We start from the raw sequence: 21,274 nt of genomic DNA on the forward strand, positions 1-21,274 counted from the left end.
GTGCTGATCAGTATCTGCCCTACTTCAGCAGGGTAGATATGAGGCCCATGAACAAGACACTGAATCCCCACAAGCAGCAAGAATGCTGTTCTGTGGCTGATCCTGCTTTCTGGTCTCCCTGCGGAGGAGGGCAAACAAAAAGAGAACCGTGTTTTGGGGATTAATAAAGCATTGCTTTGTTGGTGTTGTTATTATTACCAAAATGTATTAGTGTCAAACCAAGCTGGTCAAGTAAAACTCATTCACGATCTGTGATGTAGTATGGCACCCTCTGTTGAAACATTGTCACCCAACCACTGGCTTTGTTTACATAGTGATTTACTGGATAAGACTGTAAAATGTTCTTTACATAATGCCTCTAAGCTATAAGATTGCCAAATAAACTGCTGATTGTTTGTTTTAACAAGGATTAAACTTGGTATGTGCCCCTTAAAAGCCGAATGTTGATGGGGATGATTCTGTCTATTGTCTGATGAAGAGGAATTCTTCTTCATCAGACAATAGACAGAATCATCTCATTAGTTGGTTATAACCAACTAATATTCAAATTGTCCAGTTTCTTTAATAGTTATATAGTATAATTCCACAACCATAAAAACATCATGCAAGAATGCAGTTTTTAAAAGTCCTAGGACTCTTTGATAGCCTTTCATTCCTTCTCTCATACAGTAGTTTGGCTTGACTCCCAGAATTACAGTAATGTCTTTCTTTTTTCTTTTTTCTTTTTTCAGGGAAATTCAGCAAAGGGCCTTCCAAAAATGGAGAGGTAAGGGAGGGAGCACTGGACAAAAAGGGACTGGGTCTTACGCATACATACATGACGTTTTCACTTTGCGTGATGACGTCGTATTGTAGGCTCAGCTATGATGGCAGCTGTAGGTTGACATCGATACAATACTGAATATAAAACTATTTAAAAGTTAGTGAAAACCCCCGACATAAGAGCGTAGATCAAATTTGTAGTTTCGAAATAGTACAGGCTTTAACATACCCGCCCAGTTTGGGGAACGGTAAGTTAGTGAAGCCACAGTGAGCTTTGCAGTATCCAAGTGGCGCCGATTGTGTGTTGCTGCTGCTGCTACTTGCTCCTTGCATGTTTTGCACACTCCTGTTTGGCTGTCGAGCTAGCTGTCTTCCCAGGAAGTATGTCAAAACTGGACATACCCCCCACCTGGTAGCCTCTACTGTAATGCACACGTTAACTATCGCCAGTTCTTTAGCAGGCTAGCTAATTGCTACAGTTAACCTAGCTAGCCCAAATTGCTGCTGAAAACTGCCTACGACGGGCTAACGTGAGCCAGCTACGTTTTCAGCTGATGATGGACTGTAGCGTGCCCTTGATATCGGGGATAGACAGCCTCTGTGGTCAAAGTGTGTATGCTCTTATTTGACATGATGAGTTAGCAGTTAACATTAAGCAGCACAGCTAAAAAGTAGCACAAATCGCTCTGAGATTAAGTTACCTCTCCTGTTTAGATGACATTGAGATCTCTGATCTGATGCAGAGAGGGGTTTGCATGTCCTGCAGTTAATATTTTTATTATGTGCGGCAGCCTAAGCATTTTTCAACATTGCTTAGGTATGTGGAAGTCATGTGTTCATTGCCTCTGTCCTGCCACCTCTGTCTGTCCTGTCACAGGTCACCATACCAAGGCAGGACTGTTGTTTTCTTCTTAAAGGTGTTTTCTCTCTCTTCACTGCTTTGCATGTAGAAGTGGCACTATGCCCGCAGCTACTGTGGATCACAGCCAAAGAATATGTGAGGTTTGGGCCAACAACCTGGATGAGGAGCTGAAGAGGATCCGACATGTTATCCGAAAATACAACTACATTGCTATGGTGAGTTATGCTTATAGACTGACAGCGCATACAGGACTGATTGACATACATGGGAAGAGTTACCAGATACCCCATCGTTCAGCACACCCAGATTTCCCTTGTGCATAGTGGGTTTCTTTATGCTTGCAGGACACAGAGTTCCCAGGTGTAGTTGCCAGACCGATCGGAGAGTTCAGAAGCAACGCTGACTATCAGTACCAGTTGCTGCGCTGCAATGTGGATTTGCTCAAGATAATCCAGCTGGGCCTCACGTTTATGAATGAACAGGGTGAATACCCACCGGGAACATCAACATGGCAGTTTAATTTTAAGTTTAACCTCACGTAAGATCTCTTTTCTGACTCTCTCACTCTGTTCGTTTCTTGTGTTGCATTCGAGCACATCTATGAACTTATGAGCGTTTGGTTAAGGGTTTAATAACATAGCATCACATGAAAAAATTCTGCCACTGTATACTCATTTATTAAACTAGAATTAACATGATTTAGTCTGTCATACACCTGTATAGTCCTGGTGCTGATGCTTGCCAAAACTAGCTTAATGCCATTATTGCATAGTTTTACCTCAGCGAAGAGGGAACAGCATCGCAGCTGACTCATGACTCACAGCAGACGAGACATGAGAGTATGTGCTTACGTGCTTAAAGGTTATTTTCACACTATTTATGTTATTGTTGGTATGCAGAGCTTTATACTGTATCGTCATTATGCTTTACATATGTGCAGTATATGTATAGATATATGTATATTCTACATACAGTCAGTTTTATGTTTTTCTGTAATGTGTCTTTGTTTTGACTCCTTTTTAATTTGCCAGTTTAGAGGTGGTTGGTGTTGTGTTATTTTAAGAGTGTGATTAAGTTGCACCGTGTGTGTTTTTCTGTGTCGTCAGAGAGGACATGTACGCACAGGACTCTATTGAGCTCCTGACCACTTCAGGGATTCAGTTCAAGAAGCACGAGGACGAAGGCATCGAGACGCTGTACTTCGCAGAGCTGCTGATGACGTCGGGAGTGGTGCTCTGCGAAGGTGTCAAGTGGCTTTCCTTCCACAGGTATTCTGCTCTTAAAATACAGACTTATTTATGCATAACATCGGTGCTCCTTCAGGTCCCAGGTTGGGAAAAACTGCAAATCTAATGGAATTTCAAAATTGTGTTTCCCAGGTCCGGAGAACTTATGGAAAATGGTAGATATCCAAATGTTTTGGAAATGTCTTGAAAATTTGTTCATAATCTTCTATTCAATTGGTCGAGTGATGGTTGTTGCAAACCAAAACAAGACTTGGTACATAGAAAAACAATATAAAATGGTACATAAATAATCTGTTCAACAAAAAATGTGATATTTAAACATAGACCCTGACAAATATTTGTCATGGAAATGCACCCGTAACGCATAGGAATAGTTTTGGAAAAGTCAGTGCTGTTTTCCTGTTTCACTCTCTGCTCATCAGTCAGTAAACAAAAGAAGACAAGAGTACGACCAACTTCAGACTCCAGTTGAACAGGAAAAAGATAGAATGGAAACATATTGTGTTAATTCTGGTATCATAGGACTTCATTTGGCTGTGTTGGCTCATCATTGAAAACGAACGACACACGCAATAGAGCGCATGGATTAGGCTGTAAATGCCTGGAAATGACTGACTCATCCTGTGTCCAGACAGATATTTTGTATCTTGTAATAACAATATAAGTTATATACAATGTTATATACAACATCATTATGTTGTAATAAGATATTTTTTCTCTAAATAATGAGATTAGATGTTGGCATACTGAGAAAACATTTCAATAGAAAAATCTCATACAAGAAAAGATTTTGCTCTTACAGGAAAACAGTCATACAGTCATGCTTCAGCAAGATAGAAAATATCTGCTACCAAATAAGCTTTTTAAAAGGTTGCACAATACAATCACAATCACATCACAAACTCCCTTTTTTTTATATTCATTTATGGTGTATTCATTGTTAATCTAATTGGCTTTTGTTTGTTATTGGTTCATTATTGATTTATTGAGCATCTTCTTTTGTTATTACTTATCCATTAGTAGGATACCCATTTTAAATCAGACCAAAGATCCAGATTACAAGATAATTTTGGAACAATGCAATATTGTATTTTGTGCAGAGAATCAAGAGATTTGGCTCTTAGAATGCATTGTTTTTAAAAGACAACGGATGTCATTCTCTAGTCATTTGCCCTTGCATGTGTAGGGAAGTGTAGCAGACAGAAGGGTGAGCGGGACGGGAAGCGAGATAAAGAAGTCCAGCCTGCACAGTCCTCCACTATCTCAGAGTCACGGCGGATTGGAAGTGACAAAAAATCAAGAAACCTGCTGTGATGCGCTCTATGAAAACATTATGAAAATAATTTTGTGTGTGTGTGTGTGTTGCAGTGGCTATGACTTTGGATACCTGATCAAGATTCTGTCCAACGCTAACCTGCCTGAGGAGGAAGTGGATTTCTTTGAGATCCTTCGCTTGTTCTTTCCGGTCATTTATGATGTCAAGTACCTCATGAAGAGTTGTAAAAACCTCAAGGTAAATTAGGAAATATTACATCCTGCAGCACAATACAACGAGCAAAACTCACACGGTTCATTGGATGAAGCTTCACGTCTTGATTTCTGTTCTGATCTCTCCTTGCGGCTCGGCTTTGACTCGAGGAGTAGAGCTTGAGTGACTGACAGTCTGCTGTTTGGCAGGGCGGGCTGCAGGAAGTAGCCGAGCAGCTGGAGCTGGAGCGGATCGGACCTCAGCATCAGGCCGGCTCGGACTCTTTACTCACAGGCATGGCTTTCTTCAAGATGAGAGAGGTGGGTTCTTTAAAGGTCCCATATCGTGTAAAACAGGGTTTCCCTTGCCTCTTTGATTATAAAGGAGTTGAATGTGCTATCTAAACATCATGAAAGTATCAAACGCACACAAGCGAAAACTGAGCCTCTAAACGAGCCGTTTGGACTTCCGTAACTTTGTGGCGTCACAAAGGTTCACTCATTATCATTTTTGTAAGAAATAACAGACTAACAAAGTGTTTTGGGTTTTTTTCAAAGCGGTTGAGCGGTTTTTCCTTCCTGTCGCAGTCTGTAGCTGCCGGGTCTGTGGCGTCTGTTTCACTCTTGAAACGGTTAGCCAATCAGAACAGAGGGGGTCGTTAATGTTAATGAGCCTTAAAGGAACAGAAACAGCCTGTTCTTGGTAAGGCTCAGAGAGATGCTGGAAAATGAACGTGTAAAAATGGATTGAGAGTGTTTTTGGTACATGACACCACACAAACAGCTTTGAATGGACCTCAAGACAAAATAAAACACTGGAAAGTGTAGAATATGAGAATATGGGACCTTTAAGTTTGGGAGAGGGAGGTTATGTGTGATAATTGATGAAACTCTGGAGAAGAATTACTTAACGGTTTTAAACTATTTTAACTCGGCCACCATCCGAGTCGCTTTACAATGTAGCTTGTGTTCATCAGCCGCTATATATGGGGGGGTTCTGCTGTAATTGTATTTGTTTTTTCTATTGTTCATACTGTTATAATTGCAGTGGGGGGGGAGGTTATTGCTGTAATTGTATTATGTATTTATGCATGTATGTATATGAAAGCATGTATATACATATGTTTTTAATGTGGAACCCAAGAAAGGGTAGTTGTTGCCTTGGTAACAACTAATGGGGTTCCAAATGAACAATAAACTATATGGTGTTGGGGAGAAACGCCTATATTTCACATTCAGCATATTATCACCACCAGAATAAACATATTTATCTGTGGTTCCATTTTTCAAAGAAAGAGCCCTAGCTGAATTAACTATTACTATGCGTTTCATGATGTCAATAGACGTAGATTTCTGTTCTCAGTATCCTGTGTCCTTTCATTTTTCTTGCAGATGTTCTTTGAGGATCATATTGACGATGCAAAGTACTGTGGTCACTTGTACGGGCTCGGCTCTGGCTCTGCGTACGTCCAGAACGGCACGGGGAACGCTTACGAAGAAGAGGCTAACAAGCAGCAGTCATGACGACACTCTGAAACTCTCCCACCCCGCGGATCCCATCCCCCACAATCAGCGCGGCATTGAAGTCGTGCTGCGAAGACTGGATAATAATGGAAGAACAAAAACATACACACATCATTTAGGAAGCTGTTTCTCATAGGCTGTGCTCACTTTAGACAACTGAATATGATGGTCAGTAGGGGGGGGGGGGGGGGGGACACCGCTGTCCTCACACGTGCCGCTGGTGTGTGCGTGTGTGAATTTAGTCTTTTATTCCTACGAAGCACCATTTGGAGGGTCTGGTTGGTTCAGTTACATTTAACATGAAACGTTTGAAAAGATGGGATTTTAGTTTTCCTAAAATGTTCTGTAGAAATTTTTGCACTTTAAAGTTCTAACCAGATCCTGATTTTATAAGGAAAGCTGAAAATGTTTCTGGTGTCCTCCTCTTTGTTGCCTTCTCTAAGTTTCCATTTTACATTGTGACATATATCTTTATTACGACGACAACCTTATTTCACCAAGCTCAGCCTTAATATTAGCTACATTATCTTTTAAACCTTAATTTATTTTGCTCATCATTACCTGGCATTGAATAGTTGCCCCCATTCAACACTAATATACCAGTCAACTACACTTCAGTATGCTATTCCCTGTTCAGCACTACGGTTTCTTGTCTGATAATCAGAAGGGGAGTGTGTTTACGTGCACACCAATATCCCACTATACTTGGGAATACTCAGCTATATTGTTTTTGAGTTAGCTCATGTAAACATATCCTGTTTATAATAACCCGAATAAGCTCCAATCCCATTGTGAGAAACCTCAACAAATTAGCTGGTATTTACCTTTTTTTTTTAGCTGGGAGGCTGAGACAAATGAACACCATTCCCCCATATGCTGTTGTTTTTTTGCTGTCTGCATTTGCTCAGTTTCTATGGTAATATTCAGATTTATTTAAGTATACAGGCATATTTATGATCAGGATGAGGATGCATACAAATGGCTTGGAAAAACACCTCAACCGGAATAAATGTGGAGTATTGTGCATGTAAACACCCTCATTGACACAGGTACATTTGTACACAGATGCTTCACGGCTCTACTTGGTCCTGCACTGATTTCAGCCCTACGTCGGGGTGTGCACCGGTTTTGCCAGACCTAAATAACAACATAAACTTGCCTGCTGTAGGAAGTGCTATGAGGTGACCTTGAACTTCTCTAGAGTATATTTTCCATTTTCATTTTTAATTGAAATGAAGGTTTTGTAGAGTTTTAGTATTGTAATAAAACACTTTTACTCATGGGGGGGGGAAGCATTGCTTTTTAACATGCATCTTAACTTGAGAACTTTGTTTCGGTGGAATTCAGTTCACTTGCAGTTCTGGCTTTTGAATGACACATTTTTGTGCTGTTTTTTTTTTGTATTGCTTTCCAGTTTATTCATGCTGCCTAGAACAGCTGCATGTACTAAAATGTTTGAATAAATGCTGTGTTGTTGAATAGTATCTTGAACTTCCATAGATGTGTGTTGAAGTGTATGTTCACAACTTATTAACCTCCTTGAGTGTCAAATATGGATCATATTTGAAGCATCTCTCACTTTTATTTCTTCATCACATCTTTCACACTATGTAAAGGAGTAATGTTTAAAAGAAAAATATGCAATATACAAGAGGATTGTTTTTAGATTTTTTGTAAATAAAGGCTTGAAACTTTTCTAACATAAAACGTTCTTGACTATTACATCTTTAATGACTCAAAATTAAATAGACATTCATTGTCACCATGTGGCAGTTTTTCTTAGGGGTTACTAAGAAAGCAAAGACCCAAGATGACCTCAATTTATTGTTATAAGGCATCACAACTGTACAGTACATTGCCCCACACATCCATAAAGTTGTCTCAGAGTCATACAGACAGAGGAATAGAAAAATATAGATTGACATGACTGTCACCATGAAGCATTTTTGAAACAAGCATACATTCTTCAAAAAGAAAAACTCGTTTTCAGTGATGGTACGGTCACTTCCAAACCCAAGATTAGAACAGACACAATCCTCAGAAGGTAAAAATATACAAAGCAGCCAGAGCAATTCATCTTTTTTCTGCAGTACATCCATTACCATAACGTCATGTCGTCGTGAGATACAAGAAAACTTAACAGTATCTGCTGTTTTGAAGTAGTCTGATGGTCAAGTGGAATAGATTTTGCTGGAAAATGCAGCATCAGAACGAGGCTTGGTGTGTTGGGGATCCCTGGCCGGTGTGCCAGCCCTCCACAGACAACAGTCAGGAATCTTTGGCTGGCAGTTTGACATGTAGGCTACCAGACAGCACTAGGTATTTGGCAGGGGAAGCACGCTGTCGCAGTACAGAGGAATAGCAGTTTTCAGGTACTGTATGTGTGTGACAGCAGCGTCCTCACTCATGCTATAATACAAGAATCGTCCTCAGTCACAGAGTAGAGCCCTTATTCCAATAATTACTAATTACTACTTTACACACATTCTTTCCAAGAGAAGGGAAAACATCTTGTGGTACAGTTCACTACAACAAGGTATTTTGCGTTGACATCCTGAGATGAAAGCATGCATCAGTTCGATTTTCACAACACTTAACATGGTGGTGTGGTGTGGTTGTGAAAAGCCTGACCCCCCCCCCCACACACACACACACACACTTCTGTTAAACACTTGACAATGCAGATTTCCACCAAGTATTACACTGAAAAAAACAAATGGCCTGTTTGTCACTGCTTTCTAAAAGGAATGTCAGTCACATCACATTAATACCACTAGTAACCTATGTGCAAAGGTTTGGCAAACTTATATTTGCATTTATTTATGTCCTAAACTATGCGTATGAGTACAAACAAAAGTAAATAAAACCATTAAAGATAATTATGTGACTTTCAACAAGAGTTTTCTTCACCTTCCATTGAGTAATCATTATCAGGGCCTTTGCGAAAAAAGAGAAAAGAGTGTAACACGCATTGTACCATACAAAAGCAGCTTAGGTTCATTTCATATTATAGACAACAAAGTGCAAAACCTCTCTTGTTACATTGCTGCTCTGTGCTTATTCATGTACAAACTTGAAAAAAAGTCTGATTACTGGAATGCAATTTCAATCCACTTGTTCTGAGGCCCACAGAGAGTCAGATAGTGGTCGATACTGTTGCCAATATTAATATTAATACTAATTTATTTAGTTCTGTGAGGATGAGAGGATATTTTCTGTGGTTTCTGTGTGATGTCAAGAGCCCTAACAGCAGTCAAGTAAACCAATCAGAAGCAGTGTGGATTAATGGAAAAAACGACAAACATTGATGTCACCACCACATCACAGTCTGATAGGCACAAACACTGGGGGGGGGAGGGGGCAGCATAGACCTGTTGGATGAAATAAACAGTTCAATGTATTATTTTTACATCATGATATATGTGGATGATTTTTCTGTCAGTGTAAACTTACTTATCTGGGTAGAAGGTGTCGATCCTAACTGGGGCTACGCCTCGTTTTCTATGGTCATCACTGGGTTGCTTGTACCTGAACAAACACACACAAACGTCCATCATCCACATCATACAATATCTGCTTCATGACTAACATAGCACTTTTGTTTTTTTTCTTTTCATGGGACAACATGATCGAGCTCTCAAGGGAAACCCCATTACCCTTCTTATCTTTGTCCTCTGCAGTTTCACTCTCTGTCCAGGAGGGGGTGCTGGTGAGCAGTCGACTCTGAGACTCCCTCAGTGGTTTGGATGGGAACTGGTGGCCCTCTGCTGCACTGGAGACAACACCCAATAAAACCAACAGCAAAACCCCAGTGTGAACTTTGTTGTCCTGTCCACTGATTGGCCAAGTGAAGGGACAAAACTTGAAGGGATGATGCATTTTTGCACTGTGTTTCAGCATTTAATAAATGGCACTGACTGGTCGGATGAGAGCGCTATAAAATGCCTTTTAACTTTTAAAGGCTACAACTGGTACACCGCTGGTACAATTTTAACGAAACTTGGATGGATGACGCATTTTTGTACTGTGTTCTGCCGTTTAAAAAAATACACTGATTGGCCTCATGAGGGCGCTATAATTGAAGGTTAAAATTTGACAAAATGTTATTTTACTACACTGTAAGTCACAAAACTTGGTACACACATCCAGCTTTCCTAATAAATCACACTGATAGCCCTAATGGAGGCCCTATCATTAAAGGTCAACATTCTTAACTGATATCTCAGACACCACTGGTCTGATTTTGACAAAACGCTTTTTGGCAGCATGATCTGGCCTTTAAAAAAATACACTCATTGGCCTGATGGGGACGCTCTAATTAAAGATCAAAATTTCAGACTTTGAAAGGCCGTAACTGCTACATCGATTGTCTGATTTTGATGAAACTTGGAGGAATAATGCGCCTTGTTACTGATCGGCCCAAGGCGTGCCTCATCGTGCATCATTCGTGGGGGACGACATGTTTCACTTGTTTCATTTTCTTTTTCCTCTCAGAGTTGCTGTGAGACAGCTGGCCTCTTACCCCTTGCTGGCAGGGTTTGGGCCGGTGGGAGACACCGGCTGCTCCGGATCCTGGTTCACCAGACAGGTGGGGAAGGAGCAGCCATCACCTAGACTGGAAACGGGAAACACAGGAGAAAGACCACCTTGATATTGAAATACATAGTGCTTGATAATTTATTCCAAAAAGGTATTTAGTTGAGATCGTACACATTAATAGAATTTCATACATGTTGAAATAATGGTTAATCAAGGTTGTAAATGATGATAATAATAAAATGCAAATTGTAAATTGCTTGGGACAAAATTGTTTGCCAAACTACATATTCTATGGATGTTGGAAGAAAATAAACCTAAAGGTAACAAAGTGATCAGATTGCCTTCCTGTGTTTAAGTATTGCAGGGGTTTAGCTTACTATTTAAATAAGTAACCAGTAATGTGTACTGGATTACATTATTAAAAAAAAACTTCCAGACTTTGAATCTGTTTTGCAAACGTCAGTGTAAAATGGACTTCTATTTCCAGTTACAGTGGGATCTGAAGTTTGTAAAGAGACTGTTTTTCAAAAGTGAGTTCCTTTAAAAAGTTTAAAAAGTAATAATCGTGTTGTTGTTATTATTGCTGTTATTCGATTTCTACACAAAGAAACAAGCAACAGTTTCACCATCAGCTAAAGGGAAGCAGAGAGGACAGAAGGAATTTAACTGGTGGAAAATGAGAGAGACTGGGCCAAAGCAACGTACCTGGAAAAAATGGGAAGAGGCCAGTATCTCCTTTCATCACCAAAGACCTGGCGGAAGTTCTTACTGAAGCCCAAACTGAAGCCGTTCTTATCTGTGCCATGACGAAACACCGGGGCGCGCACGGCCTCTGGGAGGAGGGAAACGGAAAACAGGAACAGCTTGGCATGAAAATGATGAAATAAATATAGCATTCCTCCTCCCTTTCTAGTGTTCAGGTCATGTATTCCTCACACAATAACAGGAGTTCACTCAAATAACAGATAAACACATTAACCATTCATCCTGCATAATGGCATCATTGAAACAACTTTGAATAAAAGTGTCTTTGTTCTAAAGGAAAAGCAGATCCCAGTTGGAGATAGGCAGATCCCAGTCTGTGCTACCAGGTGTGACTGTGCCGCCGAGCTGCCACAGCAGGGTCCGTTACTAAGCTCCTTACTGCGCTGGGCATTGTGTCTTAGCATTACTCTGTAACAGACTCCTTGGATAATCCACTCTGCTCGATCTGAGACAAAGTGCAGCACTGTGCCACACATAATGAGAAACCGCTCTGTCTGATAACAGGCCAACGAGTCTCATCAAATCACTGCGCTGATGAAGACGTTACTCTGTTCTGACTGACGGTGGGAAAAATGGAATAAAGCATCCTTCATCAGCAAGACAGAGCGAAGAATACACTCTTCAAATACTGTGAAGACTGAAACCAGGTACTCAAGATGCACCAAGATCAATGTGCCGTCCCACTGAGGATGCATACTGCATCCACCAGGGTAGGGGTCATTCATGAATTGAATTAAGAATGCATGGTAAAGTCCAATTCAGTTCCTGGAGATGGAATTGGAATGTCACCCAGCTCCAAGGAAACATAATTGGAATTGAATTGGAATGACGGGAAACAGAATAGAATTCCATTAAATTCCATGAAATTCCACTTCTAAGAGAGAATGTCTTGACTTGCTAAACATTATAAATCAAACATTATGAATCAAATAAAAGACAGTGAAACAAATCAAATACATTCAATCATGCATTATGATTTCATGTTATGCATCGAATATCACCTGAAAGGTACCTTTAACATTTTATGATATTCAGATAATACATAACACTACATGTACAGTAATCTAAGATATGTGGAAAGAAAAAACAAAATTTCACAGAATTTCATCGAACTAAATTCAACCAATTAAATTCCAATTCAGTTTCCAGTAGGTTTTTTTCAATTTCCAACTGGAATTGATGAGTTCATTCCTGAATTCACCCCAACCCTGGCATCTACTGTAGAGAACACAAACACACACACACACACACACACATACACACACACAGGCATTAAGTATGCCACCTACCAAGAGTGGATCTGTTCTTGCAGACAAGCCAGCAGTGATAGGCGAAGAGCGAAGCGAGGCTGACCGAGAACATGGAGGCAGAAAAGAAGAGGAACATGATGTGGAACTTCGCCTGAGTGTCTGGCAGGCCGTTCTGGGGAACAAGCAGCACATTAGCACAGCTAAACAAGCTCAGACTGCCCTAAAGTGAATTACAGCTGGTCAGCAGGCGTAGTCTAGGTACTAAGCGGGATTTGATAAACTGCTGCTAAACTAGTCTAGGGGGAGCTTATTAAATCTGTTCATTGTTCCTATTTCAGTGCCACTAATCGGTTGATTGGCTCATACCAGATATTCTTTCAGACGGTCATGTGCTTTACCTTCAGCCTTGTAAAAAAAAAAAAAATAGAAATACCACATACGTGAAACAGCACGCATATTACCAGATGTCTGTTCAGATGTTGTTTCAGATATTCTGTGCTGAAGCAATAGGTTATAATGAAAACAGCAGAGTGTAATCAAACATTCATACAAGCTAAACAGAATGGTACTGCAGCCATACTTACTGTCCAAAATTTAATGAAGTATTTAAGATCTGTAGCAGTAATAAAAAGGCAGTAGAGTAGCGAATATGCCAAGAAGAGCATGAAAAACTTGTAGTTGGAGAATCCCACGCAGTTGTTCACCCTGAAATGATCCAGGTCAGTGTAGAGAAATGTTATCATTAGTACACTTCGACAGTCAGGGATGAAAATGCAAAAACTCAAATCTATCTGTCTATCTATCTATCTATCTATCTATCTATCTATCTATCTACCTACCTACCTATCTATCTATCTATCTATCTATCATTGTAAGTATACAGTATATATGCAATCTTTCCTAGATACAGGGATACAGGTGGGAGGGTCAAATTGTAACATAGACATTGTTATAATTTGATTTTGTTTGAGTGGTTACATTTAAAGTTAGTGCAATTTAAAAAATCCACCCTTTTTTACAGACAGATTAACTCCAGTCAACGCATCACAACCGGACTTGGTCTTAATTGACTCCCCTCACTAAATAATTATTGAAATCTGTCCAATCAGGCCAGTTTGCAGCATTTAACTGGAAAGCCTCTACTCAGCAGGTTTACCTTGTTTAAATTAGAGGAGCTGGTATTTTCTGCTAATTAGGCTCCAGTGTTGTGACTGTTCTGCCTGTGAGGACTGAAGGTGCGTTCACACCAGGCATGTTTCAATCAAACGCTGGAGAATTTCCTCCTTTAGTTCGGTTTGTTTGGCCAAGTGAGAACAATGACATTCAAACTCAGGTGGCACCAAATAACCGCACCAAGGTCTCGGTCCTCCTCCTAGCAAACTGTGGTGCAGTTTGTTAGAAGTGAGAGTGTTATCCATACGACCCCAAAACATGCAGTTTTATGGGTGTAAGGAGAAGGATGCTGACATCTGATAGCCAGTAGTTAACGCATGCTTGAAAAGCCCAGTATAACAAAAATGAGCTGAGGGCAAACTGCAGTCTGGACTGATGCTCATATTCAGCTATTTATTCCTGTGTTCTTAACTGGTACGAGCACCAGAGAAGGTGAATTACAGCAAACAGAGCAGACAAGTTCATCATGCTCAGCTAAAGTTACAGGAACTGGAATCGGATTTGTTTTGACTCCCTCCTGCTGCCAAAATCAGCCAAATGCTGAACCCCAACCTCTTGGGATGACAAGTTACCAAAACTCTCCAATCAACTGTCCAATACATGAGCTACTTGTAAGTATATGTGGCTTTTGTTTACAAATCCTGGCTTGTAATTGGGCAGTGTGAACAAACAAATGAACTAAATACAAAAATGCAACAAAGAAATCCTTTCCACAGTGGTTCAGACCAAAGAAAACAAACCGTAGGTGTGATCGCACCCTTAGTCTTCACATTCATTCAATAAATACCCTTTTAACTAAGCTACATGTATTTGCAAACCATCATGAAGAACATTATCCTGAGCCACAATATCTGAGAACAAAACCATGAAAACTGAACAATATAGGACCTTTAATAAAAATGTCCCTGCAGATAATGTAGTTATAACCATGTAACAAATATGAGTGCAAAGTGTTCAGTAATACTAATATATTTTTTTTTAATCCTCTATTCCTGTTGCATGATTGATGACACAGCTCTACTACATACCATGGGCAGTGGTGATCCATCTTCAGGATGCATCTGTAACACAGCAGGGTAAGAGCTCAGTGTAAGTGCTGCCTGTCAGGCCGCAATATATTGTAGGTATTTTTTCCATATAGATGCGTGAGCAGAGAGCCGTACTTATCACAGACTGAACAATGGTGACATCGATCAGGCTTCAGCAGCTGGCAGCGGTCACAGAAACGGATTGCTGAGAAGAGACAGCCAATTCAATCACACACCATCAGCAGCCTCTCCTATTCCTTCACCAGGCACTAACAAGGTGGAATGAGCTTTGAGGGGGCGGCTCAACTTGCATGTCAGTCTAGACCGCTCTGCAAGACAGACTGGTAACAGCTCGCATAGAAGAACCTGATGTTCTGCGTTGTTTACCATCCGCAGTGTGCCTGGTAAAGCTGTTCTCTAGTCAGTCTAGTGTAGTGCACTGTACCTCCAGAGTTGGTGCGAGTACTGATGGGGAGATCCTTGGCTATTCTCCTCAGTATCTCCTGCTGAGACTCTCCCCGATCTTCACGCTCCAGCAGCTCTTTGTCTGAGTAGGACAGGTGAAACTATGTAGGGCAGAACACAGGAGGAAAGAAGGAAAGAAAGAAAAAACATATGTGATCTATCTATACCTCTATCTATGACCAGTGCTGTTTATTTCCCATGAATCACATCTTTGGACTCGTAAAAAAAACACATTTTTATATATTTCGGCAAATGGACTACATGCTGTGCTGGTAGCAGTAGTGCGGTAATATGTGTTACAAGGGGCTTTCAAGGGGAGTTCTCTGTTTCTGCCCTTTGCTTTGGCTCGGTTTCCTTCTGCCCCAGCAGGCAGCACAGAGCTGCGATATTACTTTCAGCCACTCAGGCGTTTTATGACTGAACACTGAAGACAAATAACTTTACGATAACTTTGACGATAACAAACAGCGCGGCACACGTGAAATCTCGCTTTTATTACAATCTCAATGCCACAAGTGATCTAACAATCAAACCTCATAAAGGATGGCATTTATATTAGGGGGATATTGCCGGCATGTGCTTTGCCTCTTTGGCACAAATTGAAGTGCAAGGTGGCTTTTTTTTTCTGAGTGTCCTGTAAGATGTATGTATTCACCAAGCAGAGCTGAACTGCTGTGGTCAGGAACAGAGCCATTAGAAAGCTGCTCCAGGCGCTTCCACAGGAAAGTATTATTACTCTAAATGCAGCTTTCAATCACACCGGGAGGCTGTAACCTACATCTGCACTTCTCACAGAGCCTCATCATCCTCGCCTGTAATAAAGCTGCGTCGGACTCAGACAGACACACTCACCTCCTTCAGGGGGTTCATAGGCTTGGTGAAGATTGTTTGCCAGTAAGCCCACACAAACAGGATGAAAATGACATGGTACACCAGCAAAAACACGACTGAAATGAGAAAAACATGCACAGGTTATCTACTATACTGTAATAGGTAATTCTATATATTTTAGTATATTTTAGTTTTGGAATAATCAAGCAATTAATCAGTTAAAGCTTTAAAATAGCCTTTTATTCTTAAGTTCACAGCTCCACCTCAATGTCAAATTCAGAATCTAATAGCCATTTAGGTTATTTTTGAATAACCTAACATATTTCCTATTATAGTTTAACTATTTACAGAATATGTGTGCTACAAACCGAAGAACAATCCAGGCACTCCAAATATATAATCACGAGGAAGAAAAAATTCTTAAAAAGCCTTTATTGTAGTGGCTAAATCATTAAAAAAGCCAACATGTTTTGACCACTGTAGGTCTTCTTCAGGGCTTTAAACATAGACAACACGGGTGTGGCCTCACCTGTATAATAGCAACAGCCAATGGGAGGCAGGCACATGACCTGGATAATCATATAACAGGTGAAACAAATTGAAAATAATGAAATATATATATATATATATATATATATATATATAATTCAACCAAATAACCTTGAGCACATTAAACCGGTGGTCAGGGGTGGTAACAGAATACGGAAACTTAACCAAAGGGAAGCTTTTTGGATCCATCGACTGGATGCGTTACAGTATCCTGGTCTCAATGAGGATACAGAATTCACGTTTTCTGTAATTTTTCTCTGTGTAGGCTCTCCTTTTCTCTCACAGCCTATGAAAAACTTATATATGGGTATCTATGCCCTATGTATGATGTACATGTTATATTTCTGTGTAATCTATTCTCATGTTATTTGGTTTAATTATATATATATATATTTTTTTTCCCATTATTTTCAATTTGTTTCACCTGTTATATGATTATCCAGGTCATGTGCCTGCCTCCCATTGGCTGTTGCTATTATACAGGTGAGGCCACACCCGCATTGTCTATGTTTAAAGCCCTGAAGAAGACCTACAGTGGTCGAAACATGTTGGCTTTTTTAATGATTTAGCCACTACAATAAAGGCTTTTTAAGAATTTTTTTTCCCTCGTGATTATATATTTGGAGTGCCTGGATTGTCCTTCGGTTTGTAGCACACTTTTTTTCCCCGTTTCCAAGAGCACCCGATACATTTTTGATCCCAGCTTGACAATATAGAGCAACCAGTCATTTCCTTTTTTCCTATTTACAGAATATCTCAGATATTGAACATGTCTTATGGCAAGATTTCTGTTAGGATGTTTTTTTCTACAGTGTTGTTGAGTAAAAGTTGTGTTGCGGCACTTGTAACTGACCATGACAATGAAACATAGCTACATACCAAATTCTGACCCCATCTTTGGCATGAAATAGAGTTTTGATTCATATTCCCAGAATTTTGAAAAAAATGATTTCAGCACTAGAAAGTCCAAAGAGAAAATGAAGAGTAGCAATGCTGGAAAACTGATACATTTTTTTTATTAGATACCAGAGCTCATAACCAAAGACAAAATTATTATATCTTTATGTTGGTCACTTCGGTTGATCTGAATTCAGTTTCACACTGTCTGGATATAAAATACACATTGGGTGCTAGTTCGACTTAAACGTCTAATTGAGGCAAAGACAAAGTCGTATTATAGACGATTTGATTCAAGGCTCAGGATCTACAACTCGGGATCACCTTCCTCTAATTCTACAAGCACACCTCCAGTCTGATGACACAGGCTGATAATGGTGTTTGGTCTGAGCCGCCTCTCTGCAGGGAGATCAGACTTAATAGACAGACCGCATCAGACCGACTTCCTCTGGCCACAACACTGCTAAGCACCTGAGCAGCGGCTGACAAATGGCCGCAGAAAGGCTCTGAGCGAGGCAGGGAAACCTTCCACCTGTGGCTGTTAGTCATTACTGCTCAGCGGAGAGGTTCAATCATAGAGACACTCAAAGATTAAACGCAGCATTATAATGCAGGAGAAACACTTACTCTGCTCTCCAATGTCGTCGATGGACTCTGAAAAATTAAAGATGAAAAGACAGTCAGGTCCATGTAGAACGAAGGAAGGTGAAACACTTAAGAGAGTATAGACCGCATTGGTAAAGAAGGACCTTTTCACCTTTTCACATTTGGTATTTTTAATCCTTTACACAGTGAGTGCATCCAGGCTTTTTTATTTACACGTGTTTGACTGACAATCAATGCCAGCCAAATTCAAATCAAAACTGAAAAATGCTGAATCTATAAAGCTCTAATCCCAAATGTCCCAGAACAGATCAATGTGCTTAAAAAAACCCATGAAACAAAATCATTATACAGCACGCTCCCAATCCAATATTTAGGCTCATTGTCCTGATTATATAGGAAAGCATTAGTGTACATTGACACAAAGGCTGTGAAAACAACAGTGGCGTCCTGCACAGTCTGTGTGTGAATGCTGACAGCGGCAGCCGCTCCCATGGTGGGGACCAGGGAAAAGCTGCTGACCAGGCCGAGATCAGCACCCAACACACCAGATCAGCACCCCAAAACTCACATGAACGCCACCCTAATGCTCTGGACTCGCAATTTAACACCAGAAAAATCTTAGTATCAATCAAATGCAATTTTACTCCCAAATGAAGGCATATTGCCAAATTCAGTAAAGGCTTTTTAACTTTTTCAATTGAAGAAGAGTTGCTTTGGTCCTTTCTTTCTTTCTTTTGTGTACAAATGGATCCCCTTTGGCACATTAGCAGACACAGGTTTACATTTTCTCCAATAACTAAGCAATCATTAACAAAGCATACAGAATCATCCATCTTTAGCAATTAGCCCATAAAGCAGCATGCACACACACTCTCTCTCTCTCTCTCTCTCTCTCACACACACACACACACACACACTCATACAGCAGGAACTGAGGAAAGGTGAGCCAAGGAGGTGAATCAAGGCATGCAGCCAAAAACCGTGTGCACGCCACCTTGCCAGGGTCTGAGGGAGAAACACAAGGGTGTGTGTGTGCTAGAGTGGGGAGAGAGGGATGGTTAAGGGCATGTGCATGGATCTTTATTAATGTTTCTATGAAAACAATTTGCCTGTATGACGTACGGCCACTGCAATGTCCGTGTTCCCTTTTTGCCCTCTTGTGCAAACCTGAAGACTGAAGGTTCGCAACAACACGAAAACAAAAAACTGATTTCAAATTTTGCCAACTTCGGAAGAACAAACAATGTTCAGTGGCTGATGTTCAGCGCTTTAAAAGAAACTGGGTCAAGCACAGATTGCTTGGGGTGAATTAAGTGAGTCAGACAATGGGATTAACTGAGCTGCTGAACGAGAGGTATCAGCTGACGATACTTTCACACAATTATCTCTGTATTTCCACAGCGCGCATGCTGGCCCTGAGCAACCGAGTGTCCTGCCCTGCCCCGCTGTTCCTCTATGCTGGATGGATATTTCCATGTGACATGAAAGCACCACAACATGTTTTCCTCATTCTGCTTGAATGCAAAACAACACACTTGACAGCAACGCAGTAAAAAGACACCAAGCCTAATCAAACTAACTGTTTGGATTTGTGTTTTTCTGTCACCCTGCAGTAATGAAGAATGTCTGAATATCCCATGAATGGCACAAGACCCACTGTGTCCCGTAACTTTAGAAGAGGTTCATCCTGGGACAGGCTGTTGAACCCAGTGACACACATGGCACTACAACTCTCCTCTGAACCCCAATGCTCAAAATGGATGTAAAGACTTTGATAATGTCATCATTTTGCACCGATAGTGATTTGTACACTTCCAATAACAGGTGGAAATAACTGCATGCCTGGCTGAATATTCCAGAGAGAAGATCTGAGAAGAAACGACCACCATAATCAAAACAGCAAACGCTCCGTCCCTTTAATTCAGACGTGTTTGGCTCTGTCTGGCTCTCATTAGAAAGTGTCCATTTCAGCCCCTTTGACAGAGGAGATTTTCTTTCCTGGTGGGCTGACATGCTGCCAAATGGAGCACAGAGTAGGCTGCTCAGACTCCTCCGAGACAAACTGCAAACCATTACTCACTATCCAGGTCAACTCTATGTTCACCATTCACTAAAGCTTTGTGCCCATATACCACACAATACAACACCCTGCGAAACTGCTTTGAGCCAGACAGAGCGTGAAAGCAGCAGTTGACCCAAAGCCATTACAGTAAGTCTTCTTGCCAAAAAAGATAATGCTGGTAGTGTAGTAGTGGCAGATATAATGAACCCCAGCATCTAGATGGCCCAAAGCTATTACAGTAAGTCTTCTTAGGGACAGATAATGCTGATAGTGTAAGCTAGTGGTAGACAGGTATTCAGATGCATGAGGCATATGGGCTGATCCACATCCAAAAAGAGGTCTTGATCTCATATAGTCATAAAAACGTCAACCTGCACACTCACTTGTGTGTTTTATGGGCACAGTAAAGGCTGATGTAGTCAATCCATCCTGATCCCGTCAGTGTCATGAATGAAAATGAGACACATTCTCCAGACAGACAGATTTAAACACAGTTTTCAATCATGATAATGCACATGGACATCATTGTCTGGCAATTGCTTCACCTGAAAACACAACTACAACATGCTCATAATTCATCCATTCATTCGTTCTTTCACAACCGCTCTGAGTAAAACCATTCAGGCAAGTATGTCATGTGTCTGTCGGTTTCACAGTGTTATTGTCATGTGCCTGACACTATCAACACTGCGTAAACAACAAGCCAGTCTTCTGCATCCAAAAAAAACCCCAAACTAATGAAACAGGATAGCCACACACACACACACACACACACACAAGACAGGGAGATTAAAAAAACACACATGCACACACACTAGTCGGAGGCATTTCCCATCCTGTCAGCACACTATCCAAGCAGCTGAGTTCTTACCTACGCAAAGCTGTAAAACATAGGCGTAGTATGACCAAGCCACTATGAGGGCGATGAAGAGGACCGGGATCCAGTACAAAACTCTCTGACAGCCCCGCTTGATACTACGCGAGCCCGACGGTGCCATAGTCTACGAGCGGGTCATTTCTTAAATACATTCGTGTGTGTGTGAGAGTGTGTTTCCCCCTCTCTCTCTCCCCCTCTCTCTGTCTCTCTCTCTCTTTTCCCGTAGACCGGCTCTGTCTGTCACTGCATCGTTGCTCCGGGTCTGATCAGTCTAATCGGCAGCTCAGACGCAACATCCTCCCCGCCCGCCCGCCTCTACAGTACAGCAGCTCGGCCGGCGTGGGTTTTTTTTTTTTTTTTTTTTTTTTTT

At 40.9% G+C, this 21,274-nt stretch overlaps 2 protein-coding genes across 3 annotated transcripts; one reads left to right on the forward strand and one right to left on the reverse strand.

Moving 5' to 3' along the window:
* Window positions 1-870: 870 nt before the first annotated feature.
* On the forward strand, window positions 871-7,511 carry cnot7 (CCR4-NOT transcription complex, subunit 7). 2 transcript variants are annotated; one of them, XM_071923857.2, is made up of 7 exons: window positions 871-1,010; window positions 1,713-1,839; window positions 1,969-2,162; window positions 2,731-2,892; window positions 4,240-4,384; window positions 4,549-4,659; window positions 5,731-7,511. In XM_071923857.2, exons 2-7 carry the CDS (start codon window positions 1,723-1,725, stop codon window positions 5,860-5,862), a joined length of 861 nt encoding a protein of 286 aa, XP_071779958.1. In that variant the 5' UTR covers window positions 871-1,010; window positions 1,713-1,722; the 3' UTR covers window positions 5,863-7,511. The 2 variants fall into 2 exon arrangements, with proteins under 2 accessions (XP_071779958.1, XP_078145329.1); XM_078289203.1 differs by lacking the exon at window positions 871-1,010 and having other exon boundaries at window positions 1,415-1,839.
* Window positions 7,512-7,668: 157 nt separating this feature from the next.
* On the reverse strand, window positions 7,669-21,112 carry zdhhc2 (zDHHC palmitoyltransferase 2). Its single transcript, XM_078289075.1, has 13 exons — window positions 20,899-21,112; window positions 17,987-18,013; window positions 15,935-16,029; window positions 15,063-15,183; window positions 14,753-14,822; window positions 14,618-14,650; window positions 13,001-13,121; window positions 12,456-12,588; window positions 11,107-11,233; window positions 10,385-10,477; window positions 9,519-9,634; window positions 9,316-9,390; window positions 7,669-9,233 (listed from the first exon to the last, which is right to left on the reverse strand). The coding sequence occupies exons 1-12, from the start codon at window positions 21,023-21,025 to the stop codon at window positions 9,350-9,352; spliced, it is 1,104 nt and encodes a 367-aa protein (XP_078145201.1). The 5' UTR covers window positions 21,026-21,112; the 3' UTR covers window positions 7,669-9,233; window positions 9,316-9,349.
* Between the last annotated feature and the right edge of the window lie 162 nt (window positions 21,113-21,274).

This window comes from Centroberyx gerrardi, chromosome 16 (assembly GCF_048128805.1).
Source record: "Centroberyx gerrardi isolate f3 chromosome 16, fCenGer3.hap1.cur.20231027, whole genome shotgun sequence".
In the NCBI taxonomy this organism is placed as follows: Eukaryota; Metazoa; Chordata; class Actinopteri; order Beryciformes; family Berycidae; genus Centroberyx; species Centroberyx gerrardi.